This window comes from Cheilinus undulatus, linkage group 1 (assembly GCF_018320785.1).
Source record: "Cheilinus undulatus linkage group 1, ASM1832078v1, whole genome shotgun sequence".
In the NCBI taxonomy this organism is placed as follows: domain Eukaryota; kingdom Metazoa; phylum Chordata; class Actinopteri; order Labriformes; family Labridae; genus Cheilinus; species Cheilinus undulatus.
This window is the reverse complement of record NC_054865.1, coordinates 33,151,562-33,174,260: the sequence shown is the minus strand read 5'-3', so window position 1 is coordinate 33,174,260 and position 22,699 is coordinate 33,151,562. Positions and strand designations below refer to the sequence as shown.

The 22,699-nt window shown below is 37.2% G+C and overlaps 1 protein-coding gene across 1 annotated transcript; it reads left to right on the top strand.

Annotated features, from left to right (window-relative positions):
* The first annotated feature begins 4,055 nt into the window (after positions 1 to 4,055).
* On the top strand, positions 4,056 to 21,955 carry LOC121512471 (calretinin-like). Its single transcript, XM_041791755.1, has 11 exons — positions 4,056 to 4,204; positions 12,542 to 12,618; positions 14,117 to 14,206; positions 14,495 to 14,575; positions 17,182 to 17,238; positions 17,739 to 17,816; positions 19,074 to 19,129; positions 19,436 to 19,475; positions 20,192 to 20,245; positions 21,186 to 21,257; positions 21,427 to 21,955. Exons 1-11 carry the CDS (start codon positions 4,111 to 4,113, stop codon positions 21,541 to 21,543), a joined length of 816 nt encoding a protein of 271 aa, XP_041647689.1. The 5' UTR covers positions 4,056 to 4,110; the 3' UTR covers positions 21,544 to 21,955.
* Positions 21,956 to 22,699: the final 744 nt, after the last annotated feature.

The window sequence follows — 22,699 nt, the reverse complement described above, 5'->3', positions numbered from 1 at the left end:
AAAATAATCCACTGTTGACATACTATTCCAGCGTGAACTCGCAGTTCTCCTGCGATCTCTGCCCACTGATCAGGGCTGCGCACCACGGCACTTTAGACATGCTTCAAGTGGGTAAGGTCACCTGCCTCGTGGCACTGCGGAGGACGGCGCAGACATTATATATGGGAATTACAGGTGAGGCTCATGTTTGTTATATAATTACATTGTTAAATTGCCAGGAAGTCTTTTTTCTTCAGTCTTCGATCATTCAATCCACCAAACAAAACCAAACAAGAGTCAATGGCAGAATAAGCTGTTTGGCACTAGCAGAGAAGATCTGGAACATTTTCATGGGCACAACCCACATACTCAGCTCTGCTGCTCATCCCACAAATACATGATCCTTACAAATGTGTCACCATTTAAAAGAAAAATAAACAGGCTTTGCAACGTGATGAGAGTTATTGCCAAGAGGCATTGTTACAACAAAGAAATCATTTACTAAACACATTTTTTTAGTTTATGTGCTAGGTTTATGTACCAATGGGTTTATCCCTGGATGTACAGTGCTTAAGTTAATGCATGTTATCATTTAATGTTAAAAAAAAGCAAGAAAGAAAAAAGAGCTTCATGTTCTAAAACCAGCCATCGTTCATTTTATTATTAGATTAACAGGGCTTAATTTGGTCCCCGGGCCATAATTTGGACACCCCTGGCATAAACATTCACACAGAACATTTGATTTTTGTTTAAATCTCAGACCTTTAAATCCTTCTTGAGATTACCTAATGAACAGGGTAGCATGGAGAATGAGTCTTTAAGAAAAAGGTGTTGGAAAAATGGCTTTCATTGATTCAGGCAGGACGGATGTGTTAGATTGCGGCAGACACTGCTGTAAAAGTCATCCAACAGTCACATTAACCTGCAGTTCAACCTGCAGTCAATAACTCGTCCGTCTTTAATTCAATTAGAATATATTCCAATCAGTGTTCATTCAGTTTAAAACACACTTTGATCAAAGGTTTTCATATTATCATTTTTTAAATAATAATTTCTTTTAATGGATAAATGCAAGCAGGATTTATGTGCTTGATCCTTGATAATTCTGCTTAACACCAGAGACGAGAGAAACTGTTGCTGCCTTTCGGAAAATTAAATCAAAGTGACTGAAAAGCCTCTTAATACCTGCCCGCCTGCACCATTCCCCCATTTCTCTTCCCATTTTAATTATCATCATAACTTGTCTCACTTTGAATGATACATTTAATACATCATTAACAGGATTTCATAATTACCCATCATTTGCACAGCCACTAAATGAATAATGCTCTGCATATAAAGCTCCATCCGTCCTGACTCCTGTTTGAAATTAATGTTTGTGCATGTTCACCCATCTGTCTGTGTGTGCAGCATGTGTCTACAATTTATGTAACTACATGGGTTTGCATGTTCATTTCAACTTTCCATCTGCAGGTGATCAGGTATCCATTAACATCTTTGTCCTCTATCCATCATGGAGCCTCTCTGGCACTCATCTCATCGCTCTAACTCCAACATGTCAGGCTGAGAGCTCTCACAGCTCTGCAAACAAATCCTATAAACTCTAATTATTATTCATACACTTTAGGCTTTATGATGAGAGTTCCTATAAATATCTCTCCCTTCCCCCTTTCCTGTCTTCCCCACATAAACACTCTGTTGTTGCACATGTACACTTATCCTACACACACTTATTATCTGCCCTCTCCAACTCTCTCCCTGTTTTTGTTTTCTTGCACTCCTTTCTCTGATCAGCTGCACAAAGCTCTGCAGGGAGGAGATAAAGTGTATTCTTTTTTCTTCTGTATCCTCTCCATCTTATACCCACCCCACCCATCCTTAACACCAGCTTGTGTAGGGACCAAACCGAGGAGGGAGATGCACCACAGCAGGAGGGGAAGATGAGAAAAAGATAGGATGAGCCATGCACTCATCCTGCAGAGTGAACAAAGCTGTGTAGGTGATTTAGTAGCCGTGCAACATCTGAGCTGCTGCTGGATTAACGCCAAGCCCAGCTTCGATTGACCAAAGAGACGGAGTGCCCCTCTGACCTCCCCGGGCCAAGAGGAATGATGAAGAGTGAAAGGTTTAGGAAGGGATAGAGGAAAGTAAAAGCTCTGACAGTTGATTGGTTTAATCAGGCCCGCCCACAGAATCAGTTGGACCCCTGAAAAACCCAGTGAATGGGCCCTCCCCAGTTGTGATTTATTGATGATATCATTGCATGTGTGTTGGATCGGTAGCATTCATGCTAGCATGATGGCTAACAGTTGCGTCATTTTGGACCTGAAAACTGCATCAAGCTACTTATTTCCTGACACTTTTTAACCCCTTTTCATCACTGTTTCCTCCCATTTTGCCAGAGTTGTTTCCACATTTAACCCATTTTTCCACTTCAAGCCATTTTTTGCCTCTTTTAACCCTTGTTAGTTTAGCTGCCAATTTGCCCATTTTTGCCACTTTTAACTCTTTGTGACACTTTTTAACAGCTTTTCATCATTTTTACCACCCATTTCTTTCTTTCTTTTTTTTTTTTTGGCCATTTTTAGTCTTCTTTTGCACTTTTGATACATTTTTGCCACTTTGAAATGATTTTGTATTTTTTTTTCCACTTTCACCACTTAACACCATCCATTTTATTTTATTTTTTTGCAGTTTTCCCCTTTCTTAACCCATATTTGCTGCTTTATCCCCTTTTCCTTTAAAATCTATTTTACCACTTAAAAAAATGTTTTGCCATGTTTTAATTGCTTTTTTTTAACCCGTTTTACCACACATTTTTGCATCTTTTGAGGTTTTTTGGTTAAAAAAATACAAATAAATAAAAAAAATATAAATATTTATATATATCCTCTTTTATCACCTTAACTAGTTTTTCTACTCTTTAACCACTTTTCACCACTAATAATGCCACTTTCAACCCTTTTTTTGGTCTTTTTTAACTGCTTTTTGCCATTTTAACTGACTATTTTTGCCACTTTCTGTCAAATTTTACACTTTTTTGTCATTTCCATTAAAATTATTTAATGTATTCCCCTTTAAGCTGTTGAAGTTTCTTCTACTTTATTCTCCGATATCCTGCTGTCCTGGCTATGAAGTCTGACATTAATTTCCCAATGGTTTATTCAGTGCGCCCATCCACATTGTTAACATTACAAATAAAAATGTAAATCTGTTTTTTTTAAAAATGGTTTAACATTTTGGAAAAAAGGCATTATTGTATTGCAGCATAAAGGAATAAAATTGATTTTGGGTTCCTTTTATAGAAGTGGTTATCATTCAGGTTAAATGTAAAATATAGATTTCACAGCTTAACTTTGCAATTGTCCATGATTTTGCTGACCTCCATGGACCCTCTATTTTGCGAGGCCCCACAAAACGTTCCCTTCTATTCCCCCTTATGGGCAGCCTTGGCTTTAATCAAAACACAGGATAATGTAGCCATGGCTAGAAGTCTTTTATACATTGCATCGGTTGCACTGTAATTAAATGCAGCAATGCTTATGTATTGTCCCTGACAAATAAATAAATAAATAAATACATGTGGAAGAAGTGAATTGGAAGAAAAATGTAGTTCAAGATGCACATGACTGCACATTTTATTCATTCTCTACACCTCCTGAGGCCCCTGAGATGTTAATGTGTTCAGGCTTTATTTGATAATTCACCATGCACAGAGTGGATATGGTTGACATAGATCCCATAAGATCCTCTGGAAGGCAGCAGGGCGCCCTGCTGAAGAATAAATAGTTTGATGTAATTTTCTTCTCACGAGAGCAGCACGATTGGATGATGTATAATGATCCAGCCATGAAGCCTGCAGCACGGACAACAGTTAATAGTAACTCATATGCAAAGCCCATGAGAGCCTGCCTCCCCCTCCTCCCCGTCCTCCTGTAATTGGTCTACTGCCTGCAGGCTCTCATCACTCTAACGGCGCCCCCGTGTGGCGGGCAGGAGAAGCGCGCGCGCCGCGGGGGGTTTAAAAGCCTGAACTGAGGAGGAGCAGCCCACAGTACCAAGGAGCTCCACACCGGGAAAAGTTTACCTCTGACTATTCCGCTCGACTGAAAGGACGGAGAAACAGCAGCGATGGCAACCCAAGCCCAGCAGCCGCCACACCTGCACCTGGCTGAGCTCACCGCTGCGCAGTTCATCGACATCTGGAAGCATTTTGACGCAGATGGTGAGTGTATCAAAGTATTTCATATTTTAAAGTGGAGTTAACTGAGTGATAAATTAGTGTTATTGGACCTTAAACATGAAAATAATACTAGTAATGTGTTTTTAATAGTGCAAGTCGTTCTGGTCGTTAAATAACTGACTTAAGATTTTTAATTTTCTAGAATAAAAATTGAATAATTTCTCCTACTTTGGCGAGGAAACACTGCACTATCTGCTGCTTTTTGAACTGTATATTACTTTTTGGGAGCTGTATCTTTTTTAGTTGTTTAAATTTGCTTTATTTTGAAAGAATTTATGTTTTTTTCCTGATAAATGCATGTTTTTCGCTCTAACATAAGAGTTTCCCCAAAACATTAACATTTTATCTGGGGCTATTATTGTGTCCAAAATTCTGCTTTCGTTTCAAAAATGTCTGATGAGGGAATGAAATAAGATTCCCTCAGAGTTGAGTGACTGAGAGGAAGCAGGGAAAGAGGTAGAGGAGAGAAAGAGAGAGGGAGGAAGAGGAGAGGGGGGTGAAAGTGAAGAAGAATGAGAGGTTGAAGATGGGATGGGGGAGGGAGGGACGAAAGGATGCAGAAAAGGAGGCAGAAAAGGATGGGGGGAGGACCAGGGAGAGGGGGAGAAGATGCAGGGGGGTTGGGGTGTTTCTGCTGGAGTTTATGGGAGGAGGAGCCTCTCAACCTGGGAGCTTACTGGGATTTAAGTGGTGTGTGAGATCAAACAAATCCTTCACAACTACTAGAATAAAGGCAATAAGTGTACCTAAAATGGATTTAAAGCATTAGAGTTAAAAGTAATGACCGTGCAGCTGTTACAGAGACTCCATGAATTATTATCACTGCTGCATCATAAGAACATCTGCTTCTTGAATCATATTTGGAACCATTTTAATGCTATTGTGTGGTTAAATCTATATTCCTTTGAGCTGAAGAGATTAGTGGATTTGTTGACGGTTAATCAATTTTTTTTTTTTTTTTTGGTGAAAAATTCTACATTCCATTTTCTGTGATGTGGAGATCAGTGAGGTTTATTTTCATGGGTAGGACTAAAATGTGCAATCATAGTGAAATGTAATCCTTCAACTTCTGCATTAGAGTTCAAACAGAGGAGAACTAAAAACTTCTGTATGTTTAAGCTGTTGGGAGGACTTGATGGTTTCTTGCTGTGATGTCACTCTTGATGGCGTAGAGGTGATCATACAGTATCTAAAGAGATTACTGAAGCTGCCCCCCCTTGCCACCTTTTATCAAACTGCAAAGAAAGTGTAGTTTCATCCCTCTTCCACCCACAGTCAACTAAAAGCTGCTTCAATCTTTTACAAAAAAAAAGGCTGTCATAACAAAAACTCTCTGGCATCATTAAAACATCTTCATGATTGTCCATCACAGCTTTGTTGGTGATGTTATTGCTGGTGTTGAGACTTTATGTGTTTAAATGTCAGGGAGAACAGCAGGGGGCTAAGAACAGCACCCTGAGGTGCCCTGTTGCTAACAGCGAGGGTGAAGGCGAAGTGGTAGTCCACACTCTGGGTTAGAGAGGGTTAAATACAAGATCACTGAGCAGAGAGGTGACTTGGGAGGTTCTCTGGGGTATTTTAATGTTTACCACTCAGTGCAAGCTGTGAGAATATGTCAACATTTGCGTTTAGAAATTTTTATGACAGCTTTCAATTTTCTTGAATGAGACTGCAAACCAGCTTGACTAATTAGAGAAATAATCATTCTTTCATCTGTGAATGTCATTAGAGCACTGCAGCATGAATCATAAGCTGGTTTTGTGTAAATTATTAATCCATAGAGTAGCCACAGCTGGGAATGTTGTGTAGTGAAGCGCTGTGGTTCTGAACTTGGGAGTTTGGACCTCCAGATGCCTTAAAAAAAAAAAAAAAAAAAAACTAAAATGATTACAAATTGTGTATTTTACCCATTTTTGTTAAAAAATGAATGAAATTAGTTAAATGTAAAATAAAATCATCTAATCAAGGTAGTTTGGGGTTTTTCACTAGTTTTTATTTTTATTTCTTTTTTAACTTTTACATTTCAGTTTAGTTGTAATCAGTTTTTCCTGCTGGGTTGCTAGTTTAGTTTAGTTTTTATTTTGCCAAAATGCTTAGTTTTAGTTTAGTTTTCATTAGTCTAAGTGTTAGTTTTAGTTTATTTTCAGCAACATCAGATACCCGTCAGGGCTGAGACCCAAATGGGCTCATGACTTTTCATTTATTTATTCAATTTAGATTTTTATGTAAAACTTAAACCAGAAATTACCACTGTGTGAAGTCTTCCCTAATCAAATCAGGGGATTTCACTTTCTCCAGGCTTGGGCACACATGTCAGTCATTATGCTGCCATCAAATACTAAAACTAAGGAGATTTTGTCTTTAATCTTATTTTATTTTAGTTAGTTTTCTAAGCACAGGATTAAGTTTTAGTTAGTTTTTGTTTTCTTTTGACAGCTTAGTTTTTTTAGTTTCAGTTAACTAAACTGATTTTTACAGTTTTGTTTTAGTTATTTAGTTAGTTTTAGTTAACTATAATAACCCTGGCTCTAATCAAAGTTATTTTCAACAAATCCTTAAAATGATAGTCTGAACATGACTATTCTTGAATGTGCATGGCTGTGTTCAATATGTTTCAACCACCCTCAGTATTTTCTAAAGAAACATAAAAATGGAAACTTGCAAGTAAAGACAGTATTAAGAAAGTATTAAATACATTAACACAGTAAGGAATGGGCTACATCACCCAGACTTCATCCAGTCCTCCATCCAGACCAAGATCCAACCCTTATTTATAACCATAATTAAAGAGATGTTTAAAAGAGCTGATGCTCGCAAAAAATAAAACAATTGATTAATTCTCTGAAAACAGTTGCAAAAACAGATTTTTTTGTAAATATTGTACATAACTCTATCATTATAGTAGAACAGAGCAGATCAGATCTGAAAACATTTCTTACTAAGTTATAAAGAAGAAAATATGTTAATTCCTGATCAGTGGTTAATTAGCACATAACTGCAGAGACCTGAAAAACTGCAACCTTTATTTCAGCTGTCATCTTCAAGGAGCTCTATTGGAGAAATTCACATTAAGTGCTCTGCTGAAGGGCTCGGCACTAATGAGGGTGAAGAAACCAGAGTTAATTACCTCCTCACCTAGAGGGGCCGATCATGGACTGGATTACATAAATGACTAAAAACTCTTGGCTTTGAGGGCACAAAACTGTGACGAAAACAAAAACTCTACCACCCTTTTGAGTTTTCATGTTTCATAACATTGTCCTCATCTAAGGGCTTCTAAGAAATAAGCATCCTCAAAAATGAAGATCTGTACAACTGGTCCTCAGTATATGTGGAGTAATTTTGGATTAAAACATCAATGTAAAGTCCCGTAACCAAAAAGTAACTCCTGTGAGTGAATGAAAGTAAACGGTCCTTAATGTCTGGATTTTTGTAACGCCTTTCATACGGTCAATTCAAACCACCAACATTTATTTGTCAGACTTCAAAATAAATCTCAGACCTCTTTTATCTGCCTAAGCATTTGTGAATTGATTTTTACAACTGTATTCTTCACTTTTCAGGCCCTAGTATAAACTCTTTAAATAGCTTTAAATAGCTGAAGATTGATCTAGAGGGGAACTGAGGAAATGAAAACACTAAGTTATCCATGCATCAGGCTAATTCATTAGCATGCTAATAAAACACAGTAGTTAATCACCATGTTCTCATCAAAATAAAGCATTACTTGAAGGTGTAACTGACCAAAGTCTTTCATTTGTGAGCCTAAAGGAGCTAAGAGAGCTTGTGGGACATGGGAGATGACAAACTCAGCATCAGGTCCTACACTTAGTGAGGGATGTGTTCACTTAAGGTGAACTAACTGAAGGAGTTTGTATCAGTCTTCAGATCATGCCTAATGTCTTCTCTGAGCTGCTGCTCATTGCATTAGTCTCTCAAACGTGTTTAAAGCGTACATTTCTGCCTTGAAGTTGCATGATCTAACATTGGGCCTAACCAGGATTTACTCTCTTTTGAGGCCAGCCTCATGTGGCCTTTTAAGGAACTGCAGTTTTTGGTGTTTCATCAGTAGCATCATTCTTCAGCTCCAGAAGCTGCTGTACAGAAAAACACTGAGCTACTAAGCTGGGTTTCCATAGCGTATTGCTCGCCGGTATGTCCCTTTAGAGCCTCCGTAGATAGAGGTGTATCTGATTCCATGATACAGCTGATTAAGGCTTTTTATTTGGCCTGTTTACTGTTGAAATAGTTACTTTACCTGTTGTATTTGTCTTATTTGTGAAGTTCTTACTACCATCATTAATGAATGAACCTCTGTGCTCTGCGTGGATGGAGAAAAGTATTCCTCCTTACAGAAATAGTCCAACTCAAAGTAACCCAGTCTTCTCTCCACTCAGTATAAAATGCTCTATTTTGGGGGATGTGTTGGGGATGGATTGATGCATCATGCAGCAACAGGCTGTTGTCTTGACCACAGCTGCAGAACAGCAGTGACTGACTGAAGCAGAGCCCATATTGGCTGCAGGGAAAAATAGGACAGTAGGAACTAGAGAGGAAGTGAAGGAGGAATTTAAAGCATCAGTCTGAGGTTTGTGGGCTTATCTTGACATATGAATCACGTGTTTTTGGCATGATCCCGTTTGTTGTTCTCAGCCATTACGGGTTTGACAGCTGGATTGTTTTGGAGATGCCGTAGAGCAATCAGTGGCTGTTTGAAACTGTTTTTGGAAGACGAAGGCTGCATCTGCTCAGTGTGCAGTGGTGCGCTCCATGTGGCAGCTGAGATTTGTAATGCTGCTAAACTCTGACAGCAAGCCCTGATGAACTGAGAACATTGTTGTGGGACTTTGTTGCATGCCACAAGATTTGAACAAGCTCGCACTTCAGAATAGTTTGTTCTTTGCTTTAGTGACCAGCACAGTGTATTTAACCATCTGTTACAGCTCTGTAGATAATGTTATGTAATTGCAAAATCCAAGGCAAACAACTTTGTGGGATGGGTTTCTATTTAGACAAGCTGTAGGAAAAAAGTTAATTCTGTTAAGACACCATGTTAAAACTTGTTTTCATGGTCATTTAGATCTGATGAGACAATACGTTTGGTATTCGATATCATTATTTCCTTGAAGGAGAATTACACAATTATTGTGAAAACACACTGCTTGTGCAGACAATGCTGCCCAGCTCCTTGATGATACTATTAGGCAAAATAAGCTGGGGTTATTCCCCCTACATGCATGCATTTTAGTTCTATCAGTCTTCATAAACAATGCACAGAGCCAGCTGTTTTAGTACTACAGTACTAACATAACATAGTCTTGAGTCAAACCAAGCATGTTGAAAAATGAAGCTAATGCCAAAGTGCAAAAAACTGCAGTTCCTCAAGCGTCCACTTGAGGCTGGCTGCAGTAACACTGGACGTCACATACACACCTGTGTTGAAATACAGATTCTTATAACAGACATAAACATATTCAAAACCTGGTTTTAACCATGATTTCTGTCAGAATAGGATCAATGGGTACACACTGTACAGGGGTGACGTTTCTGAAAACTTGTCTATTTTTGTTTTAGGAAGAATACAAGTGATATATTCTTACAGGCGTAGCTGATGTGACTAAGCCTAATAGCTGTTTGCCAGGAGGCAGCTCCACTTCTGTGGATGATATGGGGTCAGTCTGAGAGAGTGTTTTCACTATTAAAATGTACACAGATTGGCCTCAGAAACTCTTGTCAGTAACCTAACACTGCTGAGCCAGAATCACACTCCTGGTAGAACCAACTCTGTTCAAGCCTGAATTACAGTATCCACAGAAGAGAAGGAAGGACTGATATTACATGTTCACTCAAAAATGTCCTTTTAATTCTAGGTAAGGCAGTACAAAGACACAACAAATGTCCTGTTTTGACAAGCGTTCTCCTGCTTTCATTGTGTCTTTTGTATCGCATTATCCAGTAAGAACTGGAAAGAACATTTTTGAGTGCTGACCCTTCAGTTTTCTTGTCTTTTGTGGTTGTGCACCTTAAGAAGTTGGATTGTTTGAGTGTGCTCCTATTTTGTCCAGGTAGATGAATTGTAACGACTTTGCCAACCATCAGATGTTTACTCTGACACTATCAGGAGGTTGCTAGTTGTTGTTCTGGGATATTTCTTGTTTAGCTGCTGGATCTCTATTTCTATGAAATCTGCCTCACATATTCATGTCTCAGCTGGATAAACTGTAGCAACATCAGCAACCCTTCAACCATCCTTATGCCCCATTTTCATGACAGAAGTTTTTCAGTTTTATAAGACTGGTCTTCAGTCCAAATTTTTGGCTTGCTGAAATTCCTGCAGAACTGCCGGATGTACCAAGATGTAATAAATCTTCACTGGGGGGACTGATGGCCTTAGATCACATCCCATATACTGAGGTTAAAGTCCAAGCAGGCTGAATAAGGTTAAAATCCAGCTTGTGGCTCCTTTTCTCATGTCATTCCCAACCCTCTCTCCTGATATCCTGCTCTACAATCTAAAGAAACCTAAACATAAAACTGCAAGCCATAACTCTACTTATGACACCCTAATTGTTACTGAAAGAATCATTGCATCATTTTTTCCCATTGTCAGGTATTAGTATTGCAGTTGCAGATATATTAGTTTGAGAAATCTCTTTCCGGCTAAATATCCCTCTTTTTCTCCCAGAAACAGTGGGATACTTAGTTTAATTAAACAGCTGTTGAGGAATAATCCTTCCCCTACTCAGATTGATTGTTCACCGACGATAATGAACTATTAATGGTTTTAGTTTGATTAATAAAAGAAAAAACAAAGATGACTGTGAGGAAATATTGTGTGCTTTGTTTCCACACACAGGGCTTTGTGTTCCTGCACTGATTTGTTCATATCCAAACAACAAGCTCAACCCTGAGCACAGATGGTGGCGTGGAGCACCTATGACATTCAGTGATCAAATCAATCTGTGCAAGGAGAGGAGGAGGAGGGGGCAGGAGGGAGAAAATGATCAAAGAAGATGAGAGGATAAGAGATTAGGGGGTGGAGAAGGGCTGAATCTGTGTACTTTAGTCAGTTCATCAGTGTTTTATTCTGGATTGAAATAATAATTTTATTATGGTCCATTTTGTTTAGGATAAAAATGCACAAACCCCACAATCCCCACTGGGACTGTGGACAGATGGGACTCATTCCTATGATTAAAAAGAGAGTGCTGAATGTCCTATATGTTTATCTGACTCACAGGAAAAACAGTGGGCTAAATTATTGTATTAAATCATTCCCGGTCGTGTGGCTGTCAAAGAAGTTCAAATCTAAACACGGGGACAGAATGCCCCAATAAGCATCAATCTGCCCACTTTCACCCTCTTAGGCAAGAAAAGCCTCATTATACTGCTTACACTCCAACTGCACTGCTGGGCTCTTCTGCTTTGTTTTTCTTCTGCACATCACTGAATCCCACAATCACTGCTGCTGCTTAATGCCAATTTGGCTGAGATGTATGGAAGAGGATAGACTATAATCTCTAGCTAAGGACTTGTTTTTGTGCTGCGTTCCTTAACTTCAGAAAAGTAAGCTTTCAATTAAAAGTTTTCAGTTTGGAAAAATGATTGGGCATGTGACGGTCATATATAATTTCTGTTCTGACTTGTGCACCAAATACTGCTTTTAGCACAGTTATAAGGATGTAAAAGAGTTGAATACAGTCTCAGTAAGCTGCACTGTAAAGTTGCCTATTAGGGCCTTTTCACAGACTGGGTAAACACTTTAGGGTAGTCAAAGCTTTCCAAAATCTAAAGACCCTCAGTGACCTTCAATCTTTTGACCGAATCAAAGAACAATCTCCTTTTTTTAATTCATATTTTTGGCAACACATTTATAGTAGGACGAAAGAAAAAGCCCATCATAGCAGCAACACTAAACTTAAGCCAGATAGGAGGAGAAAAAAACGACAGAAACAAAAGAAAAAGAAATCCAAGAAGACAATACATCATATACCTGATCTTAATAAGATTAAACAGTGTCAGTCGTTAATATCCATCTGATGAGTTAGGAAAAGATCAAGAAATAGATCCTCCCTCCCAGCCACTCTATAAATGACCCACTCATAGCTCACAATTGTGCTCAACACCTCTATTCATTCTTAAAAGTGGACATATTGGATGATTTCCGATGGCGTAAAGTAACCCTACAACCAGAGCTACGTTTCAGTATTTTAACATTATCTGATAAAACATCCAAAAAACATAAAGTGGGATTTTTCATCAGAAGCTCATACTGTTGTTTTGAGTCAAACTTAATTAATGCTTTGCTGTTTCTTACAGGAAATGGTTACATTGAAGGAAAGGAGCTGGAGAACTTCTTTAGAGAGCTGGAAAGTGCCAGACGAGGAGCCGGCGTGGTAAGTATTTGGTTCCTTTACATTTAAATGAATTGGCACATGTGATCAAAGCTAACCAATATGTCCTCCTTCAGTCTGTCATTTATAAACCTGAATATGAATATATTCATGAAAAACTACTAACACAGCGCTGTTTCTTGGAGATTAGATTCACATATCCTTACTTTGCTTTACAAATTATGTTTATAAGAGCAAATATAAACAATGCCTGGCATATAGGCTGAACTAAGGAGAGGAAAAAAGCTATATGGTTGATTAATCAGGGCTGGTTTAAGTCATTTTACCCAAGGCATATGCTAATAAGAAACTCCTACCTGTTGAGTTAAAAGATCTAGGGCTGGGCGATATGGACCAGTATTCATAGCTTGATATTTTTTTGCCAAATGGCAATAAACAAATTAATATCTCAATACTTTTTTTCTGCAAAGAAATAACAAATGGTTGAATTATAAACTTTGATATGATAACATTGAATATTAAATGACATTGATTGTTATCCGTTTGATCACAATGCAACAAAAATATAAGTCCTTGGCACCCAGTATCATCTGATTTTTCATTTCTTAAGATAAATATTTGTAAATTCTTGAGGTGCAGATGACCTAGTAGTAAGGTCACAACCCATGTATATGTGGGCCAATCCCACTGGCTACTGGCCTATCCCTCTCTAATAAAGGCAAAAAAAGCCCCATAATAAACTGTTTAAAAAAGTAAACTCCTACACGCTGTATAAATTATACAAAAGCATTTTACTATTGTTGGGCCAAAACCTCTTATCTCTGTATTTCATGATAATTAAATCAGTGTTGTTTGTCGCCCTTTACATTGAAAGGGCATCATTTTTAAGTGTCATTTTACAAATTTTAAGCCAACAAAAAATGTGAAAAAGAGGCTGACTATGACCATTGAGTGTTAAATTATTTTACAGCTGGTTGTTTTTCATTCCCTGAAAACTGGTGATTTTGGAGATAGGATGTTTTGGCCCAATGAGAGGGATTTGCAACATTTCTGTATATTGCTGATGTTCGGCCAAAACCTCGTACTTCAGTTTTTCGTGATTTTATTTTATTTTATTTTTTATAAATCAGTGTTACTGGTCACCCTCTACATCAGTCAGTGGGGTTCAACCAATTGTAAAGCAATAAGAAGTGTCAACATATAACTGCCTATACAGTCAGTGCCACAGACTCCCCACCAGAGGAACACTGTTAATAAAACATTTTCTTATTATGTTGATTGGAATGTATTTCTGGGTGGCATTCACTTTCAGTACAGACTGATTTTCTGTAAATATTTACACAGTATCTAGGGAGTAAGGTTAGCTTTGTTTGTTTTTGTTCTGTTTTCTCAAGGTTTTATCTTACATAAATGAATTTATATGAGGCTGCATTATAATCATGTTTATTCTAAATAGATGAATGAATATGAAACTATTATCTTGAATATATGTTTGTATAGAAGGCTGTATTATCATATTTGCTTTGATCTGTGACTGCAGGATCCTACACATGCTGCGTTCAAAGAGAAGATGAGAGAGTTTATGGCAAAGTTTGACAAAAATGCTGATGGAAGGATTGAGATGGCAGAGGTGAGAAGATGACATTAAATCAGCAACTTCAGATTCATTTTAGATGGAGATGAATGTTGTGTATCACACACTCCCAGCTCATTTGGAGCCTTTGTTGTCCAAATCCTTTCTCTTGTGTATTTATTTATTCGATCCTTACTGTGAATCTTCTTAGATAATGTTGCTTTTGTTAATATAAAGTAACCATTTTCAATTTCTTCCTTCTGAAAGTTTCAAACTTGAACCATAACATGTATGGAATAAATCTCAGAAAAGTAATAACTAATATGCCTTATATTCACTTTGTAGCTGGCTCAGCTCCTGCCCACAGAAGAAAACTTCCTGCTCTGTTTCAGAGAGTTTGTGGGATCCAGCGCTGAATTCATGGCAGTAAGTTTTTGTTTGTATTTGCTATTTGTGACCCTCACACATGTCACACAATGAGTACATATAATAGTAATATGAATACGAAATCTCTGCCAAAAATCTCATCAATTGCTCTCACCTGATATCATATCAACAGTACTGAACTGCATAACTGTATGGGACAGGGTCATATTGAACCATACTGTGCAGAATTATACCGTATGTGGCCGTAATTTACTGTATTGAATCATATTTTATCTTACTGTATCTAGTAATATTGTTAAATTGTATTGTTACAATGCGACATTGTTGTATTGCTATGTATCATTTTTAAGTGACCATCACATTGTATTGTGTCACAGCATATCATATCGTAGAAAAAATTTTTGTGTTGTATTATGTTGTGTTTTGTATCACATTGTTTTGTTTTGTAATGTAAAGTGACGTAATGTAAGGTAACTTAACTTAACGTCACATATTGTATGAGATCACTTTGTTTTGTAGTTTCGTTTCGTACTTGATGTATGGTGTGATATCATATCATATCTATTTGTCTCACTTTGTTTTGTAACATAAAGTAATGCAACATAATTTAATGTAACTTAATGTTACTTAATGTATCATATCAGATCATTTTGTTTCATATTGTTTTGTATTATATCACATCGCATTGTATTGTATTGTGTAGTAGTATCGTATCTGTTTCATTTTATTTTGTAACGCGTAATGTAACGAAATGTAACGTAATGTAACTTAATGTATTGTATCAGGTCATTTTGTTTTATGTAGTTTTGTTTTGTATGGTATTGTTTTGTATCGTAATGCATCCTATCGCATGGTATCATATGGTATCAGTTTGTGTCATTTTGTTTTGTAAGGCATCATATTGTTGGCTTTTGTATCATGTATTGTTTTCAAAGATTTTGTTTATGAATATATTGTATCATATCGTATCATGTCATGTCATATCATTTTTTTTTTTTTTAATTATTTTGTTTTGTATTGTATGAACATATGCTATCGTAATGTATCATATAGTTTAGTATATTTGTTTTGTATCTTACCATACCACATCATGTCATATTGTTTGTATCGTATTGTATTGTTTCTTATGGCATCGTATCCAATTGTATTGCATCACATCTTACAATTTTGTTTTACTGCCTTTCATATGATTTTATTTGAGATATCATGTCGTATTCTGTTTTCTTGTCTTTTCTGAACATGTATCTTATTTTAATGTCCCTAAAACTGTATCGTTCCATTTTTTATTGAATCATATCAACTCTTGCTTACCACATATTTTGTTTTGTTGTATTAAAAATGTATATATTTAAACAGGACATAAGATTGTACCACACAATATCACATTGCATCACATCACATATTTTTGTTGTAGTGTATTATCATGTGTCTTATTTATTATATAGTTTCATTTGGTGTTGTACCGTTATGAATCATATAACATTGTGTTGTATCGTATCATATCGTTTTGTGTAATATTATTTTGTAAAATTGAAATTTATCTTATTTTAAAATGACACTTGGATTGGATCACACAGTATCACATCAAATTTAACAATGCTATAGTGTATTACCATGTAACTTCTTTTATCATGTGGTTTCTTATAGTGTCATGCCATCTTGAATTGTATTGTATGGTATTTCATTGTAACGTTTCTTACAGTAACAAATCATGTCATATTAGTCTTCTTTCTCTCTCTCTCTTTAAAAGTTACAACAGCTGCTCACTAACTGCCTTTCTTTACCAAGCTGTGAAATGTCAACGTAAATGCCTCCAGTCAACACCACCATCACAGCACCTCCTGTGGGACTCATGTTCATTGGCCTCACAATTCCTTCTGTTTCACAGCCAAGTTAGGACGCTTTGTTCGTGTGGAAAAATTCCAGTGAGGGTGTAAATTGTTAATTTACAGCCTGGATGTCGTGACTAAAACTCAAACACCAGAAATGTTTGGTGCTGTTCTGGAAACAGCTTTTTATTCAAGAAAAGTCAAAGAAGTAAAGGGAAAATTAATTTACAATGAATTACTTTAACACATATGGCTAATTATTTACCACTCTGCACCAAACATTGTAGAGATTGTCTTAAACTAAACTTTTCACAGGTATTATATGCCTTATCTGCATGTAAACAATAGCATAAGTGACCCACACCTCTGTCTGAAAACCATGTCTTCTTTTATGATTGCATATGTAGAAATCAGTGGAGGGTAAACAGGGAAATACTGCACATCTGCTCCTGTATGATTGAAGATGACACACCCACACTTGGTGTTTCTCTGGCTTTGGTTGAGGAGGGTTTTCAGTGGTGTGATGTTCGGGTTTCTCTGTGCGTTAAAGCTATTCTCAGCGAGCCATACATTATGAATGGACCACAGCTTTCTGCTGGGGGACGGTAGTGAGTGCTGGAAGGGTTTAGGTATCCATCTTTGATAAAAGCTTTGACAAATCTACATTTAAACATTAGCAGACGAAACCCTCCTATCACTATCATTAACCTTTGCGTCATTTCCTCTTACATAAGAGGCATAATACATTAAGTCTGATAATGTGGTGAAAGTGGCGCATAGTTCCTCCACCATAACAGTATTTCTCTTCTCCCGCAGGCCTGGAGGAAATATGACTCTGACCGGAGCGGATACATTGAGTCAAATGAGCTGAAGGTAAAACACATATGTCAAACTCTGCAATCTGCTAATTAATTGATGTAAGATCATTTGAAGCACATGCCAACAACACAGCTGCTCCAGCAGCAGCGCAGTGTATTCACAGAGGTTTCTGTCATTTATTAAATACATGCACACTCTGTTCTCCAGCTGACCTATGAAGTACTGATAATATTCATAAACATGGTATCAGGACTATGCAGGAAGACGTTCATATTTTCTGTTTTAGTGTTGCTAGATTCACGTCTTTTCTCTGTGGCCTCATGGGTGTGCAAGAGTGACACAAAGAAACTTGAGATGTGTGTGAATTAATGTGAGACTCTGTGAAGAATCTGGACCTTTTTTAAACAGATGATTAGGCTTTATGTCATTCAGTAGTCAGTGCTAATGTCTCAACAAAGAGAGCAATTCTACACTTGGCTTAACACTTTTTTGAAGCCATACAAACCACGCAATATCAGTGTGACTAATAATCAGTTTTTTCTCTCTCTGTTTAGGGTTTCCTGTCAGACCTGCTGAAGAAGGCGAACAGAAACTACGATGACAAGAAGCTCAGCGAGTACACAAAGACAATTGTGAGAATCATTTGACATTGTTTTTTACACCCAAAACCAAAACTAGACAAAATTATAGGTGAAAAGACTGATGAGAAATCCTGGCATTTCAAAATGATTTATACATATTTATACATGGTCTGAATAACAGACCGAAACATGTAAGGTCAAGTCTTTGCATTTGCATAAAAATAAAGAAGGAAAGGTTTCATCCTTTTCCACTTCAGATATGTGGGAGCAAGGCCATCCATAAAGGGAGACAAAGGGGAGAGCTTTTCTGGAGCCCAGAAATTGTATTTATATAAGTTGTGGTACAGTATAGCCTTTTTTTTTTGTTGTTTTTTTTTTTAAACATAAACCTCTTTTCTTAAAGCAGAATTATGTCTTTTTGCTGATGTTAACAACGTGGATGACTAAACCATTTGGAAAGTAATGTCAGACTTCATAGCTAAGAAATGATGTGCACAAACATAAAGGTGCCAGAGAATAAAGAAGAAGGAACTGAAATAAATTTAAGGTGGAAATAATCAAATAACTGCAAAAGAAAAAAAAGACAAAATTACTAAAATGGGTTAAACATGGCAAAAATTGGCCAACAAAAATGATATAAAGTGAGTACAGAGAGGCAAAAATGGGATCAAAGGTGCAGGAATGGGTTAAGAAAAGCAAAAATGGGTAGAAAAAGTGTGAAAATGTGGTTAAAAAGTAGCAAAGATACATTAAAGGGGCAAAAAATGGGATAACAGATGCAGAAATTGATTAACAAAGGCAAAATGGGTGGAAAAATTATGAAAAGGATTTTTAAAAAGAGGCAAATATATATATGAAAAGTTGAAGTAAATATGGCAAAACTGGCAGTAGAAGCTATGAAGGGTGTTTAAAAAATGGCACTAATAATTTTTACATCAGAACCCAATAATAGCATTACACACTTTTCAGCTCCAAATGAAATACCAGTGAAAAAGGACAGCAATTCTACTGATCCAACACACATGCATTGATATGCATTGATTGGGTTTTTATGGGCCCAGACGATTCTGGGGGCGGTCCTGTGTAGGAGTAGACTGCATCTACACTCAGTGACAATGTTCATGCAGTTCTATAGTGACTTAAACAGCCCTAAATTTACTGGACAGAGCAATTTTGGAGTTTTGGTTTCCACTCCAGCTTACCTGTAGAACCACACTAGCATCATGCTCAGTGTCCTTGATTAACATGTTACATGTGTATATTCATAAAGGTGTTTAAGCACTGATAGACTTTGTTTTCTGCTTCCAGCTGAGGATGTTTGATCTGAATGGAGACGGTAAGCTGGGTCTCTCTGAAATGGCAAGGTGAGTGTGTTTGTCTGTGGTCGGTTTGTAAATTCTCAGTGGAAAAAATATTTAACACAACTATTTCATAAGACAGGGCAATGTGTGCAGAAAAAAATTCTAAGGCAACTCCTGGACCCTGTCTAACTTCAAAAGAAAATGTCTTTATGCAGCATTTCACTCCTAGACCTTCATCAGACAAACCTGATGCCAGATGAAGGTCTAGTGCTAAAACAATGCAAATAGATAAAATCAGTTTTTAAGTCAGACAGGGTGCGAGAGTTTTCTTGGACACTAACAAGACAGTGTTATCTTGTTTAAATCCAGGCTCTTGCCCGTCCAGGAAAACTTCCTGTTGAAGTTCCAGGTAAGACTAAACCCACAGGCTTTGGTTGTCTGAAACAGAGATGTCGCACAACACAGGAGAGTCAAAATAGTACAACTCCACATTATTGGATCACAAAAAGAGGATTATTTGGCATCAAAATACAGAATGGACATATGGGACATTGAGACAAATGTTTTTACTTAGGTTAAGTCCTTTGGAAATCAGATTTTGCAGAATGATAAAGTCTCCCAAAAAAGATACACACCTCTTTTATGAAAATGGCTTTAACACAGATTAAACTGATATGATATTTCTCAGGCCAAAGTGAAGTCCTAGATGCTGACAACTTAAATTTGCATTTCAAAGGCAGAGTAGCTTATCTTATTTCACAAATCCACATCTATTCCTAGCTAGAAGATGCTATTTATGGAGTCCATAGCAACAGTATGTCATATTTTGAAGCTTTAGGATTGGACATTTGTTGCTCCGTGACAATGTTAATCTGCACATACCTCCCACATGTATTTTGTCATGTGTGTTCTCATATGTACACGCTAGCTTTGGTGAACAGATCAACAATTCCTCCCGGACAGAGGATTAGTCTGTCTGATCAGGATTATCTCAACTCTAGTCCCAGTTATCATAATCTGCATGGATTAATATCAGTTCTCGAACTGGTGGGGCTTTTAACGCTCTCTAGAAACATCCTGCAGTTTCTAACAATTTTCACTGCTCTCTCTTTTTCTTTCTCACAGGGTATCAGACTCACAGTGAAAGAATTTGACTCCCTCTTCACCTACTATGACAAGGTGAAAACCGCTCAGGTTTTATAATGTACATTAAAGAACGTTGCACAATTTCTGAGACAGCACAGATTCTTGTTTATTTATTTTTGATCTATTTAAATGATTTTGTCTTTGGTTTAGTTAATGTAAGAACTTTTGATCAGCCAGAATTTCCTTATATTTTTCCAGAATAAAAGCAGATTTATATCCAAACAGGAAACAAAGAACCCTTACCTTATGATGGTACAAAATACAAAGTAAAAGCATAAAAATAATTATTTTTTATAATTTCTTAGCTTTATTATTGGAATTAGACTGGTTACTTATATAAAGAAAGAAACTCAACTGGAATTCCCAAAAATGCAGGTACAGTCCCTGGACTTTTAAGTGAGTCATTTTGTACATGCAGTTCTGCATATTGTGTAATGTATGACAGTGTTAAACACTGCATTTCACAGAATAATTGCTTTGAAGCTGTCTCCTACATCTTAAGTGATGGATTCAGACCACACTATACCAGTGAAGCACTTCAACCTAATTGCAAATAACAATTAAACAAGTCAGATTATAAACTACATCTGTTTACACTCATGTGATTCACAAATCAAGACACCAGTTGGAAATGTTTCACATAGCCTATATGGACTTCAAAACTGGTGTGAAATACAAAATATAAACCTTTTTAGACATGAAAATTTAAAACGTGATTGCTTGAAATCAACCATCTAAATTCAGCAATCAAAATCAGTTTGAAAAAGTTTATTATAGGACAGCCATGACTGTATTTTATATTAACTGCCATCACAGGTAAAGAATAATCCAGAAGTGTTTGATCTTAAAAACAGAGGACATTGTCTTGTATCTGTACCAAACTAACATTAGAATGCTTTTGTTATTAAATGTTGAAACCTATCCTTGCATTAAATACTTTATTTCCAACCTTTTGTGTGGTGTCTGTCTCCAGGATGGTAATGGCTACATTGATGAGCAGGAGCTGGATGCTTTGCTGAAGGACCTTTGTGACAAGAACAAAATGGTAATGAATAGTGGGCCTATTGATTGATCTGTTCAGGTTACCTTTCTACCTGCCAAATATAGTGCAGAGTTTGAAAAGCTGCCTGAGATGCCTCTGCAGTCTGTACGTTTGCACCATCCCCAGAGCACTTTCTAAACTTCGGTGTGCCTCCTTTGTCATTTTCTGTCAGGACGTCGACTCAACAGGACTGGTGGGCTACAAGAAGAGCATCATGGCTCTGTCTGATGGAGGGAAGCTGTACCGCACTGAGCTGGAGATCGTCCTCTGCCGGGACTCCACACTGTGACCTCCCTGCATGGGACCCTGACACCTCCCTCCTTGCTTCTTCTTCTTCCACAGCCTCCTCTGTCCTACCTCCTGATGTGACATGGTGCATGTGTGACCCTAAACCTCGCTACACAACTTAGAGTGAAAACAAAAGAGCCCAAAGTGTACTGCTGGCACTGCAGATTTAGCTTTCTACCCCCCTCTGAGCTTCTTTTTTTAATGTTTAATGCAGACCCACATTGAGATAGCCATAGCAATGAAGACAGGAAGACATTTGTGTTTATATGTATCTGACTTGTATGCATTTGTATTTTTTTTCACTAATCTATATATGTTCCTCTTCCACTTAATTTGAAAAATTAATATGTTCTGTAGCATCTGCTTTTTTAATTTATTTACTTCTGTTTAATTTAAAGGATCCTGTTTTATGATGAGGCTTGTACTGTTCTATTAAATATATATTAATGATATAATGAGAGAATGAATAAATATAATATGACAACTCTAGTCCCGGTTCTTCACTTCCATGAAAAAGTCATAACTCATCTAAATGCTGTTTTGTTACACCTGAGCTCTTAGAGGGATCATTTTAAGTGTGCCACTGCTTCCACTGTGAACCAGTTGTTTAATCTTCTCTCTCAGCGCAGAAGAAATGAAGATAATTTCCCTCTCATCCTCAGAGTTGTTTGGTTCCAGTGTAGACTGCAGATGCCCAGAGCAAGAGTGTTTTTCTCCAGAGTGCTCCACCTTCACTTTCTAATCTCCTGGTAACACAAAGTGTGATGTTGAAAAAGCTTGTGCTGCTCCATTTTTCATGGAGGAGACTCTCTGAAGCCTCTGTGCCACTCTGAGATGAAGTGAGCCGAGCAGGACAAGCTGAGAGATGCGGAACAACAAAAATACAACAGGGTGATTGTCTCGCTCGCGCTACATGTATACAAATCTGCTATAACAGCAGGAGAAAATAAGACATGGCAACACAACATTTGCACTTTTAAATAATTGAAATATGTCGCCGTCTCAAGGAAGTGTATGTATTTGAGCTTCTGCACCTCACAGGATTAAACATATTCTCTGTTTATATCTCTCTCTTTGTCATTTCAGTGATAATATGTCTTTATTGTAAATAACTTACTGATTATTTAACATTCAGCACTAATGAAAACAACAAAAAG

Excerpts from the sequence above, each read along its gene's own strand:
- LOC121512471 (XM_041791755.1), top strand. The coding sequence starts at position 4,111 with ATGGCAACCCAAGCCCAGCAGCCGCCACACCTGCACCTGGCTGAGCTC. Across the intron at positions 14,207-14,494 it reads GAAGGATTGAGATGGCAGAG|CTGGCTCAGCTCCTGCCCAC; the intron begins GTGAGAAGATGA and ends TTCACTTTGTAG. Across the intron at positions 14,576-17,181 it reads CCAGCGCTGAATTCATGGCA|GCCTGGAGGAAATATGACTC; the intron begins GTAAGTTTTTGT and ends CTTCTCCCGCAG.